At 35.9% G+C, this 17,839-nt stretch overlaps 1 protein-coding gene and 1 long non-coding RNA gene across 2 annotated transcripts in view; one reads left to right on the plus strand and one right to left on the minus strand.

Annotated features, from left to right (window-relative positions):
• LOC124151959 (homeobox protein Hox-A5-like) overlaps nucleotides 1–11,060 on the minus strand; it is a 31,894-nt gene extending 20,834 nt beyond the window's left edge. The window contains exon 1 of the mRNA XM_046524671.2: nucleotides 10,395–11,060. Within this exon, the coding sequence (XP_046380627.1) occupies nucleotides 10,395–10,929 (535 nt within the window). The 5' untranslated portion in view covers nucleotides 10,930–11,060. The remainder of the gene's footprint in view (nucleotides 1–10,394) is intronic.
• Nucleotides 11,061–11,164: 104 nt separating this feature from the next.
• Nucleotides 11,165–16,704, plus strand: LOC124151968. The gene is made up of 4 exons (XR_006863433.2): nucleotides 11,165–11,448; nucleotides 14,446–14,618; nucleotides 15,874–15,954; nucleotides 16,137–16,704. It is a non-coding gene; the product is annotated as an uncharacterized LOC124151968 (long non-coding RNA).
• Nucleotides 16,705–17,839: the final 1,135 nt, after the last annotated feature.

Below are 17,839 nucleotides of genomic sequence, written 5' to 3' on the forward strand. Positions count from 1 at the left end.
CAATTTTATACATACATTTTTTTGGTTAGTTTAACCATGCACTAAAAACAAACAAATACAATGTGAATTTGGAATGTGTATTTCCTCTTGCCAAAATAGAGATTTTTTCTCAAAAACTAATAATAGCAAGGTTTCATAGTTTTTCATTCATTATGATGGGAAACTGTTGCTGTCAGGAAGATCAGAAACATCAAAGAAGAACAAATACATCTGACAACTGAAAACATCACAAAAAAAGACAGAATTTGCAAAACTAATTTCAAGATCAAAAGATTGGGGTGTACTTCTGCTAACCATAAGGTTTGCAAGGTTCCTGAGTGTGATCTGCGATAATGTGTTGGAGATGTTTAACATTTTGTAATTGACAATGTTATAATTAAGTACAATCCATGTACAGGCCAACTGTCGTCGAGTTCTTCTGTAACTGTGAGTATGTGGTATTGCAGTATGCAAAGTAGAGGTTGAGTCTCCAGCAAGTCAAAAGATGAGACACCAAACTACAGCTGCCATTGTCTCAAAATGGGATTTTGCATTGTGCTCCTGACAAATAGTTTGGACTGTTTGTTTGTTACGTGATAAACATACCACATACATTCTATATATACATCATGCCCAAATATGATTATTTCAGATATATTTCCGAAAACGATTTTTTTAAATTATTCTTTTGTTTCTCCCAGAATATATGCAGCAATCTTTCGACACCCGCAGTCATATATATGCAGTAAGGAAAGATATAAAGACATTGACATGTAGCTTTAGGCTTGAGTTTAGCGCATTATAAATATGCACATTATTTTTATGTGAACACATATTGTTCGCGAACAACATCCACGTCATGTCTATTGCAGCTTTTCTCGACATAGTGAAATCCGTTCACCGGCATGTCACTCTTTGTGCGATGGACAGATTAATACAAATGTTTATATCCATACTTCTGGCACATGATTGGAACGACGTCATGAGAACGACTTGAAGGTTTCAGGCATGTCGATAATCTGATATCGTTCAATAATGGTCAAAAAGCCAAATAGTCTTCCACTGCTTTACCCACCTGATCTAGAAATAAAAAGGGCCATAAAACTGCCTCATCTTTTTCGTGTTTAGATATATTCGTAAAAAGTCAGAGTGACAGAATCCTCTCCACTCTGTGAGAGGATGACTCGAACTTTCCAATAGCCAAGCTTTCCTTTATGTTGAGCGATATTCCATCGGCTCCAGCCTTTGGTGTCTACATTTCACAGACTTTGAGGTACACTTGTGCATGCTCTTTCTTCGACTCTTGCTCAAAGTTGTTAAAACAGGGTTACAACATTCAAGAATTCATAAAGATTTCAATATATTTTATAGTATACATGTGGAGGACATTTCCAAATTTGACGCATCAGTGACGAAAAGGATGATCTATGCAATTGCCAGTTTGGTCTTGTGCCAATTGTTCCCGTGTGTTCTCGGATGAACAATTGATTTGCCTTTGCGTGTGTGTGTGACGAATGACCTCGGCTGGTCAGGATACACTCACTTTTTCGCGAACACCTGCTATTATCACTATTTGTAGTGATTTGTAAACACATGATTATGATATAGTCATGTATGTAGCATGGTACAATAGTAGAGATATCTTATTATTACTAAAATGTTTTTGTCGCTTTTATTTACGTTCCTGTGACGTTGAAATAACGTTCAAATGATATCCGATATGACATATACCCTCGATGTAAGGCACAGAACAGCTACATGCACAAACATTATAATCTAGAATGAAGGTTATAAGTTACTGCTGCAAATTTGCAAAGACGCTTCACGTCATTTGAGTAATCTGTAATTGATGTGGACATCAAGAATGATTTCATTAGGAACTAGGTTGGAATCGAACACGGGTCGACTAATTAAGAGACGAGGAACGTATTAACCGCCACTATACTTTCGTCACTAAACAGCACGAGTGTCACTACCACTCGAGAGGCATTGCAAAATAGCACGAGTGGCATTGAAACTCGAAATTCATCACTTTATAACAAGTCTCACTTCTACTGGACTGTCATCACTACTCGTGGCTCGTCCCAATGTAACACAAGTGTAACTTCAACTCGTGATACGTCACTATTACTCGACATTCGTCACTATATCACGCAACAATCACTACTACTCAACAATCACTCAAACAGTCACTATAAATAGGACTGTCGTTACAAGATTCAGATTCGTCACTATATAACACAACAGTCTGCTACTATACATTCGTCACTATATGACACGACTATGACTACTACTTCTCCAGATTCGTCACAATATAACACGACTGTCAATACTTCTCCAGATTCGTCACGATATAACATGACTGTCATCCCTACTCGAGATTCGTCACTATATAACACGGCTGTAATCCCTACTCGAGATTCGTCACAATAAGATACGACTGTCACTATTTCTCCAGATTCGTCACTATATAACACGACTGTCAATACTTCTCCAGATTCGTCACGATATCACATGACTGTCATCCCTACTCGAGATTCGTCACTATATAACACGGCTGTCATCCCTACTCGAGATTCGTCACAATATAACACGACCGTCATCACTACTCGAGATTCGTCACTTTATAACACGGCTGTCATCACTACTCGAGATTCGTCACAATATAACACGACCGTCATCACTACTCAAGAATGTCATGATCAAGTAGCGTTGTTGCATCGGAGATCAATGCTACTATAACGCCCATTTGTTGTTCATTTATATTCATTCATCAAAATCATTATCCCTGTATAGAAATACGATCATTATTATCAAGGTATCATGTGATCGGATTGCTGGTTAATTTCCAAACAAAGATAAGTACGCCTATTAAATATGGTTATTGCTTATTCTGCATGATATATTGTGCTCGTATCGATGCCACATTTATACACACTAATGTGTACATTCCGATGCAATCTGCGATTATTGATACAGATCATACATAAATAATGATCCGATCAATAAAACATACATCAGAGTTGAGTCTGGTATGTACATATAACGGCAGGTTGCATACTGACACACACAATACCAATCTCATATACCAAAGAAGCACACACACACACACACACACACACACACACACACACACACATATATATATATATATATATATATATATATATATGTGTGTGTGTGTGTGCGCGCGCGTGCGTGCGTGCGTGCGTGCGTGTGTGTGTGTGTGTGTGTGTGTGTGTGTGTGTGTGTGGAGTAAGGTGATTTGTAGCATAATCGCCATTGAATATCAGTATATTGAAATAGTACTGTTAAATCTTACAGACTATAATGCTAGTTTTTTTACAAAACAGTCCTCGTCCTCATCTTTATTCTTAATTCCTTTCAGCTTCAAAATTAGGATACCCGACGGTTGCTTAATACACGAGAGGTTTGATTAAATGTATATTTAACCTCCAACATACCTTTAATTTAAGGATTATATGTCAGTCCACTCTTTGCTGCTCCACATACACATTGCTGTGTTTAAACAGATACGTTTATATGTCAGACAGATATAGTCTTGCATTGATACTATGTCAGAACATATTTCATACGGTACATGTTTAATGTCATAGTTATAAGAATTTAATGTACATTCTCCAGAATATACAAACGGAACCACATTATTTTATGTCACAGAATGTCATCTCACACGGATATTATTATCCTGTCCACTAAAAATGTGAATATGAAGTTAGTCACCATATAAACGTTACGAGGTTGTGGGAAGCTGTCTTACCTTGTGGATGAACAAAGGAGAACATATCAGAAGATTAACACTGGACAAATTCATAAACCATCAAAATATTGTTCTTCTTCCGTAACCCTTGTGGCTCTGCCAATGTCAAGATGTATGATTTAGATCCTGAAAGGATGTGCCGTGTACTATATTAGTTCACGTCCTCGTATTTCAACATTTTACTTTATTTTTGTGTTGACAGTTGTTATCAGAAACGTAAGATTGCAATTCCAAAATGCCGTAAGCGAGTTTTTTAGGTCCTCATATTTCAATTACAGGTATCGTTCGTATGAGTATTGGGTTCGCTTCAACTTTCTAACGAATATTGATACCATGTCATTGAATTTGAAACGCAGTTAAGGACAAAAATATTTCATAAAAACTTTCATATTAAAATTGCATTTTTTGTTCTGTACCGTGTTTTCAGTTTAATAAGGGGGGACGTGTAACTGTGTCACCTCATCTCAAACACAATAGCAAGATAACTTCATCTTTTCTCTCTTTAAGCTAACTTCCTGTTTAAAAAAATATGTTCAAGCGCAGTTCACGAGTGACATGCAAGGCACATGATATGTTGTTTGAATGGCAATGTAAGGCCACTATACGTGGACACAACTGTGGTTGGTCTTCAGAACCACTGGCCATTCTAAAAGAATAGCACATTTTGCTGTTGTCATGTGACGTCAACAAACATACGTTGCACTGAATCAATAACAGTTTCATGTTTTATTTATGCTTTATATCTTTATATGCAAATACTATAGTTTCAGTAGTTTAGAATGAAATGCCTTCGAATTTCATATTCGTTTGAATACATTTTAAATCCAATTTTGTAATTGATTTATAAGTTAGGATTGGGAGCTGTGTGTCCGGGTTAGAGTTGATCTGATTGTTCTCTACCCTTAATAAATGACAGTTACCTCCCTTCTTTGGTAATAGATTTCATAACAAAAGAGTAATGGAACTTCCTATATCAGTGTGTTCATTCATGATCATGGCGGAGTACAAGTCTTACTCTAATTATAGAGTTAAAGTTAAATCTATACAAAATTAAACTAACCTGTTTATATCTTTGAAATAATATACACTTATCTGAATAATAGCAGCAAGTCAAGGTGGTGTCAATGCTTCACGAAAGGTCATCATCAACTGCATATGATATTTCATATATAATGAAATATACTATAATGTTTATACTACAACAGCTATCAACATGATTGTATTCATAGATACCCGCGTCTACAGTCTAATAACTCGGTCTATATTCCTCAGTTCGTTGGTGGCGGCACAACGCATTCTTCTATGATCACCGAAAATCAATATTCGCTATGGTGGTCCACTAATTTCGTCTTATGGTCAAAGTAGATCCTATAATTTCCTGTTAACATGGCTAGTCGGCATCAGTGTACATGCACACGCTGCCAAATCAATGTCTACAATAGCACAACCCCTGTTAACAGCATATCGCAAGAAACGGTGTGTATCAAGGAAGGATATTCTTAGCAACGAACGAAGACATTTTCAGGTCACGTTGTCAGTGTTGTTTTGATAACATGAGATACCACATGCTTCTATTATATCTCAGACAGCCTTCTAATATCTCAGATAACATTCTATTATATCTGAGATACCATTTTTACTAACGTTTTAGGCTTCGTGTTTTCGTTTAAAACGATTAAAAAAACATCGCATTTACCATAAGGTTATGACGAAGTCAGCAGTGTGCTCAGATCCACACAATGTTACGCATATACATAAAGAAGATGGCTGCAATTGTTTTTAAGTTACGATTTGATTCATTCAATAGATCTATGATTTGTAAACTTGTGAAAAAGGATCAGAGATTATATCAGGTCTTATATGAAGTGTGATATTATTGTCAATAATTTTAATTATATCAATATTTGGAGTGATCATATTGATCAATACCAGATCGTATCAGATCTCAATGCAGTGTCGACATTTACAGAAAACTATGCAATATTCTCAAATTTGGATTTCCTTGTCGAATACCAACTGATATTCACCTATAGTTTTAACGCTCATGTCATGCCTTATAGATATCTATACTGAATCTTACCTGTTTGAATCTGCACGGAAATATCATACTGTAAATCAGACTTGAGTTAAATGGTAACACAATCACTTTTGATCTCACTTCATCCGTCTTTTTTTTCTCGTCTCATTTTCCTAAAACAGCGGCGATGGAGAAGCTCAATATCTCCTTCATGGGGAATCAGTAACAGGGATCTATACAGTGCATTATTGATGAAGGGCATAAAGTGAAACTTACAACTGCACTGTTAAGACGATAAATAATGAGTGTTTTTTCACCTTAGTTCTCACTGTATCCAGCTCGACATAGTATGCAGATTTACTCATGGATGTTGAAAAGCCAGGTTGTTATCGAACAATTATTTGCACTTGTCACAGAAGAATCGTGATAACAAATGATTAAATGAAATGGACAATGGTATGCTTATCTAGCTTTTAATCTATTTCTGAAATCGATCAGAGATAGTAATGCATGTTTTATGCATTTGTGACTACAGGAGATGTATATTTCAGTCTCAAGGTAAACGAATGGTTCTTTTGTAACTGTCCTTTGAAATATATTTGTGTTATGTGTTTTGAACCATTTTAAACGAGTTTCAGTTAATGAAATAGACAACGTAATATACATCTATATATCATGTAAATGCACATCTAAAATAGGTTTATTATTCCTTGTATATTTCATTGTGATGTGTATTTCAACATATGTACTTTATTCAGTCCGTGTTCAATATTCCTATATTTGGTCCACGTTTCCTTACATTTGTAATATGTCTGTAAGAGATGTTTGTTTCAAAAGATGAACATGATCCAAGCATGTGTGATACATTGCATGAAATCCACATCTGTTGAGATTTATTCTACTTCCCTTTGCATGTGTGTGACCCCTGATTGTGTGTACATCCCCTTTGATGAATTATATATAACATTTGTCGCCTGCCCGACCTGAAACAGTAACGGCTATTAAAATTAATCCATTCGGCAGATATTTGACACAAGTTAGCTTGTACATCACGCACAATAGCTGAAGCAAGCTTCTGTTAGATCGGCCGGGGTTGTCTGCAATAACAACAAGGCCCCAGACACGAAACGAATTCAATCGACCGATAAGGGCTGAAATTAATGTCACGAGTTTCAACGGTGGGTTTAAATCCGGTTAATTTATTACAGGTGGTGGTCTTAAGATCCAGACGGGGACTGGTCAGGTGTGGTCACCTTTCGAGACCATGTGACAAACTGACCCCTAATGTGTCATCTCTTGTGAAGAGCGTTATTTAGGTGGACATAGTGACCAGTCTGATGTAATGTCCGAACGAGGGAGGCGATCAGTTTGTACACTTAGTTATTGTACATAGCCCTGATTTGTAACAATTACTGTCTACCAGTGGATGATTGTCCCGGCATCTCATAGACCCATCGGTGGACGTGTGACACGTGATATATATATTGCCTGTCGTGGGGAGTACGTTACATAAAACAGTATGACTAACATTGGATTTACAACATGAAATAATTGTAACATTAAATCGAGATCGAATATGTAATACCCTTGCGGATATTACTATCGAACAGCATAACATGCAAATGAAACAAGAGACACGCATGTTTTGCATATATGTAATAAAGTGTTCTTTTCAGGAACAGAATCCATACTTCTGCAGAATTTATTTCAAATCTAATTATTGACGCATGTCATATGTGATATGCCACATGTAACATTGCTGCACAAATAGTAAGAATTATCTCTCAACTATATTGGACTGTTATTTCAAGCATGAGAATTTTCGTAATATTCATACATGCATTCTTTTTATGAAATACACAAGACATTTAAAAAGTACAAAGGAGAAGAAAGGAAATTAAAATCGTTTGAAATGTTGGAATAAAATTTTAGAGAAAGGGGTCATGGGAGTGTGTTTGGTTCCCTTCTTCGGTTTAGTTTGCATGTGATTTTTAGTATCACCGCTATTGTCGAACTGAAACACAGTCAAATATCCTGTTTCGTTATTGTGTGTTTATTGCATGTGTCATGATATCCCAAAGGGTATGTAGTTCACAGCAAACGGTTAAAAGGTATCGCACTTGATAACTTGCACTGAAATCTACATGTGTAGATTTCACAATATAACACGACACTACCAACCGTTTTCATAATAGTCCGGAAATTAACACATTTTCAGGAATGAATAGTGGTTTTGTAACTTTAGACAGCTGTGTCCATGTATAATGTGGTGTGTAGTAAATTATTTACATTTAGTTAAATACCTCTGTTTGGGTTAGGAGAACATGCGTGAACTTACAACTGAATCTGTTTGGAATTCCACCATAGATGTCCTGACAGTGTGTCTGTCACCTATTGATTTACAGTGTATGAAAACCTCTCGTCCAAGCCTACAAATACATTTATACATTAATAAAGATATTATGACTTATTGATTAATGATACATTAACCAGTCTAGTAACTGTGTCCATATCGACCTTGTTTGGTGTAGCCACTTCAAAAAGCTAAACGAGAAGAGCCGTTCATTTGTGAGTAACGGTAATACAAACAGATTCATCATCAAGTCTTTTTGGGTGATGTTGGGATGTACAATCCATGATGTTTATTAAATGGCATTAAATGAACTCAGTAAACATAATTGTGACCGCGTGAAGAAATTATCAAATCTCACCCTGTGGTGTTTAAAAGGTTCCATTACTTCACACTGACAGAAATATGAAATATAATATTTAACCCTTTTAGATTTATTTAGATTTATTAACACAGGATTTGGATACATGGTTAATGGTAACCCCGTCCATTTAACTATATATACATTTTTAAAATTGCTACTGACACTGTAGGCAATAAATGCCATACCCTAGATAAGTAAACCAGATAACATTTCCGAGATTTGTGTCCATCTGCAAACAATTATTTAAAATAATCAGAAACAAACAGACCCCCCTGCCCCATCCCCCATGTGTTTTTCATCAACGATTATTTTCAGAGTAAAATCAACATATCACAAGGATAACGAAATTTGCTTTTCACATACACCAAAAAATAATTCATTAGAATTTCCGTGTACACAGAATATAAGAAAATAGTTTGATATAGGACATGTCTAATTATAGCTAGACATTTTTAACTTTAATTTAAAACACGGTCGTCACATGTGTTAAAATCAAATTTAATGAGAATGTTAAAGTCGTGGTATGAATGTATTATTTGTTGTTAGTTCCGTCATAAAGTTGATATATTGCCCAACGGGGCAATGCCTGGATGGACATAGGCTAGCAGTATCAATATTTGCTATTGACGGTATTTATGAAAATGACATTTGATATGATTTATGACACTATTATATAGTGAAATAGCTTATTGTTTGGGTTGTTGATACATGAGTTGGCTTTGTGTATGAGTATGGCGATATACACCAGCGTGAAATTGACAACAATTATATTCCTGTCTCGCGATATACAGGTGATATTTAACAATGTAAACACAAACGCTCGATAGTATCATTATCTTATTACAAATAAAATTATACCATTTGTTCAAGTTTATTGACATAGTGTGATATAAGCTACTTATCAACACACACTTAAACAGTTCTGGCTTGTTATAATCAAGAATATATTTGTTCAAAATATGCCATTATTTGTAGATTCTCTCCCAATGTTTAAAATATATTGTTAATCAATACCTATAAACACAAGGGATAGCAGTGGTCTCACATGAATTGAAATACGATTTAGTACGATGTCCCTACGTTACATGATATGAAAAGTGTAAACAATATATTCGAATTCATGTATATCCATTGAAAAAAGACACGCCGTTTAAACCAGCAAGGGCACTATGGACTTACAGGGATTGTTTTTCACCAGCGGTAGTTTTAAATGTTTATGGTCATGTAACTCGTGGCTCATTTCGATCGAAACCTTACATTTGATGATACAGAATTGAAGGAAACGTGTGAAAATCGTTCAAGATATTCGAATATTTAGTGAAACAGAATAAGAGCTTGAGAAAAAACATAGGCAAAATCCCCCGCAGCTAGGTTTGAGTTGAGAGCTGTTAGAGGGTTTGTTTAGGAGAAGACATAAAATAAGGGCATTAAAGACAGACACACATAAAATTCACGGCAATTCATTCAAGTTATTGTAAAGTATTAAGTTTCTTATTGCTATTGGGATTGGTTCAAGGTTTCGACCACACGATGTAGAGCATTGCCAATAAAAAAGATATGGTTTTACAATGCTACTGCTCTATTGCCTACGAAACATGGTCATAATGTAGCGTTTAATTATAATATTTAGTGGTGTTTTACAGCTCATAATGCAACTAAGGTCCGTATGTTTTACAGAAGGAAGAAGATTTAGTGTTCGAAGCGAGTCTCTGGTATAGACGCTTCTTCGCCTGGTGAATGGTCTCGTAAAATGAATTTAGTACCACGCTGAGGAATATTAAAAAGGTACGGTCCTATTTTATGCGTCGTTATCGTAAATCGGAACAATCTTGCTTTGCGAGCAGAAGGACATAACTAGACAGTGAAAGAGAAGAGGGAGTGTTTAAGGGTTTGAGGCACTTACCTACAATCCCCATCCAGGGGTAGAAGGGAGCGGACGGCTCCGAGTTCTTTCCCTGGAGCTCGGAGTCCGAATCTTTCGGGGACAGGGAACATGATGTTACGGGTTTTCCTTCAAGAGGAGGTGTGTAGGGGCTCCCTTGCTGATTTCTGTTCGGCGATGGGGTGGATACGTTCTGATGGTGTCCCCATTCAACGTTCTGGTGGGGTTGGGGTTGTGGATACGTGCCTCCAACTGGAAAATTCCGGGGCACATTCGTGTCGTCTGCTACATGAGCCTGGTGTTGGTGATATGTCGTCTGCTTGTTTTCGTACCCGTTTTCCGCAGCACTTGGGTACTGAATGTTGGACGTCTTCTGTTGGTTATAGTAGTGTAGGGATCCGTGTTCGGTACCCCCATATCCTCCGGAGTGATAAGATAGCTGATCGCCCAACCTTGATGAATACAGTCCATAGCCATTAGACGCATAACTGTTTGGAACGTAGTGGCTATCCGAAGAATATTGAGGGAGAAACGGTGACGTGAAGTATGAATTCATTTTTGTGGATATATGATAGAAAGACAATTCCTACTACATGACCTATCCGAATAGTGTGATTTGTGGGACTTCTCGGTGACTGTCGGCTAAAATAAATCATTTGCATGAAGAGTGATACGCGCTGTCGACTTGCAGCCAATCAGCGAGGCCGTTACAACTGGCGACGGCTGGTAGCCGAATCACTCCCTCAATTCAGCCTTATATTCATTACGGCCGAGCTGCCGAGTCGGGCGACCTTCCACTCAGCTAGGCTAACCGAAATAAGACTTTGGGGAGAGATCGTTCTCATATCGTTCATAACGTGGACAAGGGTTTCCAGAACTGGACCAATGCTTGGTCGGTTTGACCGATGGTTGGCCAGAGACAACACAAGTAACGTATATTTGAAGCGGCGAAGCGTGTTGAGATGTTGTTTTGTTACTGACTATACACAACCTTGCGTGTAACCTCCCGCGCTGTCTCTCTCTGGTAAACTGCGGATATCCATGACCTATCAAAACCACATGGCTTGTTTAACTTGTAAGGGAATATGAAGGAATGTTTGTATGAAAAAACAAACAATTTGGTTGAGTCAGTTTAGATACCATTTTGTAACCCACCACAAAATGAGAATATTAATTTGTCTATTTTTTGCATGCTTTTCTTCAAATAGCATACTTGCTTACGTGAGAGACTGTGGATTTGATTGGCTTTAGTTCGTAGTATTTAGACTTAATATAAATCTGTGCGTATAAGGAACTTGATTAAAATCAGGGCCAGTACAGCCCCAGGTACCCTGTAGTACCTTGCGTGTGGATACTCGCTTTCAATCTGCGTTAGCTTCCTAGACAATTATGTCACATAATTCGCTTGATTAATTCCGTTACCATGGAAATACGTGAGGTTGATTTCAGATTTTCCAACCTTCTACCGAAGACGCTAATTTTAAACCGAACGCGATCAGTTTCCATTTGATTTCTCAAACGATCATACGCTACTGTGACAATTTTCTATAAATCCTCCTGAAAATATTGATAGTTTCCGAAGTTTTTAGCTAAATGAAGCGAATGCGGAGTTGAGAAGAACTAGATAGGTGGTAGATCTGGTTCCTGTCAAACCCGTGTTTACCAAAGCCACTGGTACATATGGAATGCTAAAGGAATGGCTGAAATTAGCACTACTTGTTTACAAATTACCGCACACCCTTTACAAATGTATTAACAGTATTACGAAATGAATAAATCAAAGCTAGCACATTTCGCTGTTTTTAACGAAATGGAGTAGAATTGCAACGGGCATCTTTTATGCAATTCGTAAGTGCAAGGGAAATCCCCCTATCCTCTTACATTACATAATTATTCAAATTTCACTCTGCAACAATTTCATGTAAGTGGCTTAACGTGTAAGTTTTGATATATGGATTTCGCGAGCGTTAGACCCTATGTAATCCCATCATATTTCATCATTTTATAGTAATTCCATTCTTCCAACAAGTTGATAATTAATCTATATCTTGCAACGGGTCGCATAAGGAATGTTATTGTGTGGTTAAAACAATTATTATCCAGGAAACTAATGTTGGAAGAGGAGAAATAAACAAGAATAATAACAGCAGAAATTGGGGAAATTATGATGACAATTCTGTAAACAAGGAAAAATAGGAAAAGGTCGTAATTCTCAGATGGCAGGGGAGAATGTACGACTGGCGTTGTAAATAAGATCGGCAATAGGTGAGGACAGTGACAGATATATTGACATAATAGCTCTCGCTATTGACATGAAATTTACAACACTGCCGTATCATCGCAACATTCCGTCTCGTGTAACAAGCATCGAGGTACTATATATGAAATTTACAACACCGAAAGCTTGAGTCATGTGTATCTGTCATCAGCTACATTAATTTACAATGATGGTACTTTAAGGTATGTGTGAGGTGTCCATACATCCATTGATGTTACAGTTTGTTATACATCATCTTGCTGTGTCAAGTATGTTGAATGTAGTGTATGTTTGTTTGAAATCATTACCAACATCTTTGAATAGTTGGTTCCCAGCGAAACAGATTATATCTATTTAACGGAAATTATTTTGTTTACATTTTTCGGTGATCCATATTTCTCTAAATTGAGTAAGCTGAAAGATATTTTTTAAAATACAATTTGGGGAACGTTTTTTAATGAAACCTCAATTTACATATTTTCCTACAAATAAATTCTAACAAATTTAAAATGAATGACAAAACAATTGAATATATTTTTTTAGATGATTAAGTACAAGTCGTATAAATTCTGACTGTTATTCTTTCGAATAAAATGTCAAAAAAACGATATGTATAAAAATTAATAAATTAAAACACGAGATATTTCGATTGCTTATCAAACGGGACAACGTGCATCTAAATTAATTATCGTATTGCTTAAAATATTCATCACCAGGAATGCATATAATATTAACGATCGTCGTTAATAATATTATCCAAATGGTAGGAAAAGTACGAACAATCGTTCCCTCCATATCTGGGATAACATGGCGACTATCTAGAGAATTTTGTGGTATTGAATTCTTGACATTGATCAGCAATATTTTACATGTGGTGAATCAAACTTGCACCAGAATTTAATACCGCGAAAAATTCACAAGACTAGGCAAATGATATAGTTCAATTAATTGTTTGACTTTCTACAATGCTGAGTATATCCGCTGGAGAAATGCATCAACTAATAAAAAAACTTCACATAATGCACTAACACAATGCGAATCTACAGCATAATTCATATTAAACACTCATGCATGTTTTGGTAATAAATAAACATTACATATTCTGTATATTATTAAATGCCATTATGATTAAAATTCAACTTATACTGTAACCGGTGTACAGTGTGGAACCTAAAGAATTGGTAACAAAAAAATCTCAAATAACAGCACTAACTTCATAAGATTGGTTTGATAAACGAATGAACCGTGAAAGAGAATAGATTCACCCATTCTGAATATTAGCAATCTGAAAATAACACATTATAATATCGACAGTATCACCCTAAATGATGACTTTCTAACGGGTTATAAGATAGCTAGTATTATATTGTATGCACTAAATATATTACACCAGTGTGAATAACACACTGCCTCCAAGCTATTATATATATGATATGTAAACCCCTTTCCCTGAAACGGAAAATAATATTCCTAACTAGAGAGAGTATTAAATGGGAAATATAAATGCAAATAAAAGATTAATGAACAATATGACATGATTATTAGTAACAATAAATCAAATAAAGATGTCAATTGCATTAAAACTAGATACAAAAGGTATTAATTTTGATATTCCCAGTCGTTTCTTGAGCAGGTGCTAGAGCGTGTGTGTGCGCGCGTGTGTGTGTTTGCAAATTGCTCGGGTTGACTAGGCAAGTGTATGAAGTAGAGACAGGCTTGTAGAGGAATACTCCAATATCTAACCCAATCATGCGATGCCCCTGGAAATGTTGGTTACCATGGTGATGATATTGAACATACTTTATTAACCCTCAGAAACGAACAGTGTTGCGTGACGTCACTAGCTCGGTTCAACAGGGTAAATACAGTATGAACAGAGCGCAAGCATCGTGCAGCCTCCATAGGTAAACATGCAAGAAATGGATGCATGTCAGTTTCAGAGCAACATGGCAAATGCATCATACGTGTGACGAAAGGGACACCTAAAGGTAAATATCACTGAAACAGAGGTATGTCAATTTCAATGTGATCGTCATACATTTCAATGTCAATTTCAAATACCACCAAAGACATGTACAAATATGCATGATGTATTTAATTAAAATAACAATATATGAGAACTTTGAATCCTTTTCATAATGGCTCTTACCTTACTGAACGTACAACATGTCCAAGGAGGATGGTATTTCTCTGTATATGATTCTAACAGGGCATGTTTAACATGCAACACTGATAATATAACATATATTCGTGGATGAAAGAGTCATTCATATGTTAGTGATTAGCTGAAATGTAAACGCATAAATATTCGTAAGCCCTTAGGGCAAATGTTCAGCCAATTGTTTCCATTGTGTTGGTTATTTTATCAAAAGGCTTTGTGTTATTTCAGAACAAATGTGATTTTGACAATCTGTTTTATTTGGGTTATTTGTGTGTGTTTACATTCTGCATTGTATTTTGTTCTTCGTCTGTGATCTTTGGGTTGAAACTAAGCGGCAAAGTGTATTACATTTTTGTAATAAAAAAGAAACAAATTAAAAACTACTTATTGCTAATATATGATTGATTTACTTAGGGGCATAAAGCGTGCTTAATAACATACAGCATGCTATACATATTGTATGATGAAAAATCACGAAATGCGTCTCTATTTTGGATGGAAAAAAAGCAGGATTCATTTTGGGATTCTTTGTCTATTTTCAAAAGCTGTTGACAGCCCTTGATGCTTGATTGGCAGTTCAATATTGTTGTTGATATTAACATTATATTGAAATTGAGTAAAAACTGACTTTATTAGAAGGTTTGTACGGGAGAATAATTTACATGTGATATTGAAATGGTTGCATTGCTGAAAATTTTAATTAAACAAATACGGTGTTAAACCATATGTAGAGTAAACTGGATGTTTTCTACTCGCTAGGAAACAGAAAGTCTAGCTTAGATGATAAAAAATACACACATTAAAATAAGTGGACATTTTGTTCAAGGGCATGTGACGGCATATGTCAAATTGTCAAGCTTTTTCTGGTAACTTTGACGAAAACTATATATTTCAACATATCTGAAAAAAATACCTTTGGCTATTTAATTCTAGAGTTTTACTCAAATAAACACATAATAAATCATATTTTTGAATCAAAGCATATAATATGATGCAATTAATGTGTTGGAAGTAATTTGTTTGTATTACTGTCGACGATATCATCTGTCTGCTAATGAAATTCCCATGTGTTCTGTTTATAGGTAAGCCTACAGACCCGGCCTCTCGGGATTGCTACAGCTGTTTCGGGGCAATAACAGAAACAGCAAAAAAACTATATACAAGTATTCGATTTTTATTACAGACAACTTCACCATATTTTATGTTCGGTCTGACATAAGCGCCCTGGCTTCAAACTAGACGAATAAAAAGCTGTAAACGTTTGAATAAAGTTGATCATCGGGTCTCGAAACTGACGACGTATATATAAAAAAAAACCAGCATAGAAATACATTTTCTGTTGTAGATACCAGAAAATTACTGCTGAGCTCTAGAGAGAAATGCCGAACATCAAAGTACAGTTTTAGACCCCAAGTTCGTTTTACGATCAACGTGTATGCTGCGGCATTTTCCCGACACCGGGCCTGTTACTGCCTGGCCGTGTACAGCTGGCGCACATATGTGCATGTGGCTATTTTTTTAACGAAATTTTGATATTTTAAATTGAAAATTTTACGGCAAATGCACCAAGGATTCTGGTACTGTGTCGTAAACACGCTTCCCATTTTGCTGTGTCGGAAAACGCCATATAATGAGTGCAAGAAATTGTGGGCATTTCTGTTATTTGGAATACAGTTACTTTCGTTCTTTGAAGTGACAGTTGGAAAATGTAACACACATGATATGGTTCTCGAACAACAGAGCCGAGATGGAAAAAACAGACTACATCTTCTCCCTAACTGTATAGTCAATCAGCGACGTTTTGTGTAGACTGAGAGGCTGTTCGGGAGAAATTCTTCTCGAAAACTTAAACGACTGACGGTACAAAAACTATCAACAATCTCTCAGAAGTTTTAAGGATATTTCCGAAGAGACATAAAAGTGGAAAAAGAGACAGGCTTTATATCCATTTTCGCCTCAAAAGCGTGAACGTATCGACGAAAATTGAATCGCTCAGCAAAATGATTTATGGTTTGAAAAGCTACAACTTTACAGTTTAAAGCAATTATTTTTCACCAACACCGAGAGGGGAAACTGCCGCAAATTTCCCATTGGAAAAAGTTGCATTAATCTTATAGAAATATGTCGTTGAAAACAAATCGCTTGAAAACTAGTGAGACAGTAGCTACGAATTTGAATTTCTTCAGAGAAAAGTGTTCTTGCTTAATTTCTTTGATGAAATTGAAATGTCAATTTCTCCGAAGTAATGAAGTGCTGCCTGCCTTTCAAGGAAGTAGTTGAAATAGATTAGTTTTTGACTTTTTGTTGACATTTTTTTCACGAAACTAATACATTTCAATTTCTTGTACCAGAGCCTATCGAGAAGGATTTCTGGTAGGAATTATCGACAAGAAAAAATCTCAAGAAAACGGAACGATGTCTAATTTTAAATTAAATGTAAACCCTTAAAGCGGAATTTATCACCGGAATTACCACGAAGATGTTAATCGCTAAATATTCATGGGAAAAAATGTTAGAAATAAAGTTCTTGACACAGATTACAGTCCGTTCTGTTGATGTTTTATGTGATACGAAGCACAAATTAAATATATCATATTAAAACCAGACCATTATAAATATCAGAAGGAGAAAACTAACACACACATATTAGATACTGCACATAAACAGCTTTTAAAGTGTTTAAACTGTTGTGTAAAATACGTGTATCAATTATGCTAGTTATATGGAGTGATTGTGATATATTCAGAATGCTTCCCACACACATCGGCGTCATTTCAAATAAACTCTCGCACAAAACACATCTAAAACTTTACGATAAAATCGCCCAAATGTCATACCAGTTAAGTGTCACTAAAATATAAGCTTGCTAATGAAATATTTCAAAATATCTTTGAGGTGTCACCGTAAAGAAAACGCAGCGCTCCATCAGTATAAATATAGCAAAAGAATTTATCATCCACCGGATTAAATAAATTGCCATACCCTGTGAAGCACATAGTTATAAAAAGTTCACCCATTTGAATCTCGTTCGCCTCACACAAAGTGAAG

Source organism: Haliotis rufescens, unplaced genomic scaffold (assembly GCF_023055435.1).
Source record: "Haliotis rufescens isolate VD_foot unplaced genomic scaffold, xgHalRufe1.0.p SCAF_4, whole genome shotgun sequence".
Classification (NCBI taxonomy): domain Eukaryota; kingdom Metazoa; phylum Mollusca; class Gastropoda; order Lepetellida; family Haliotidae; genus Haliotis; species Haliotis rufescens.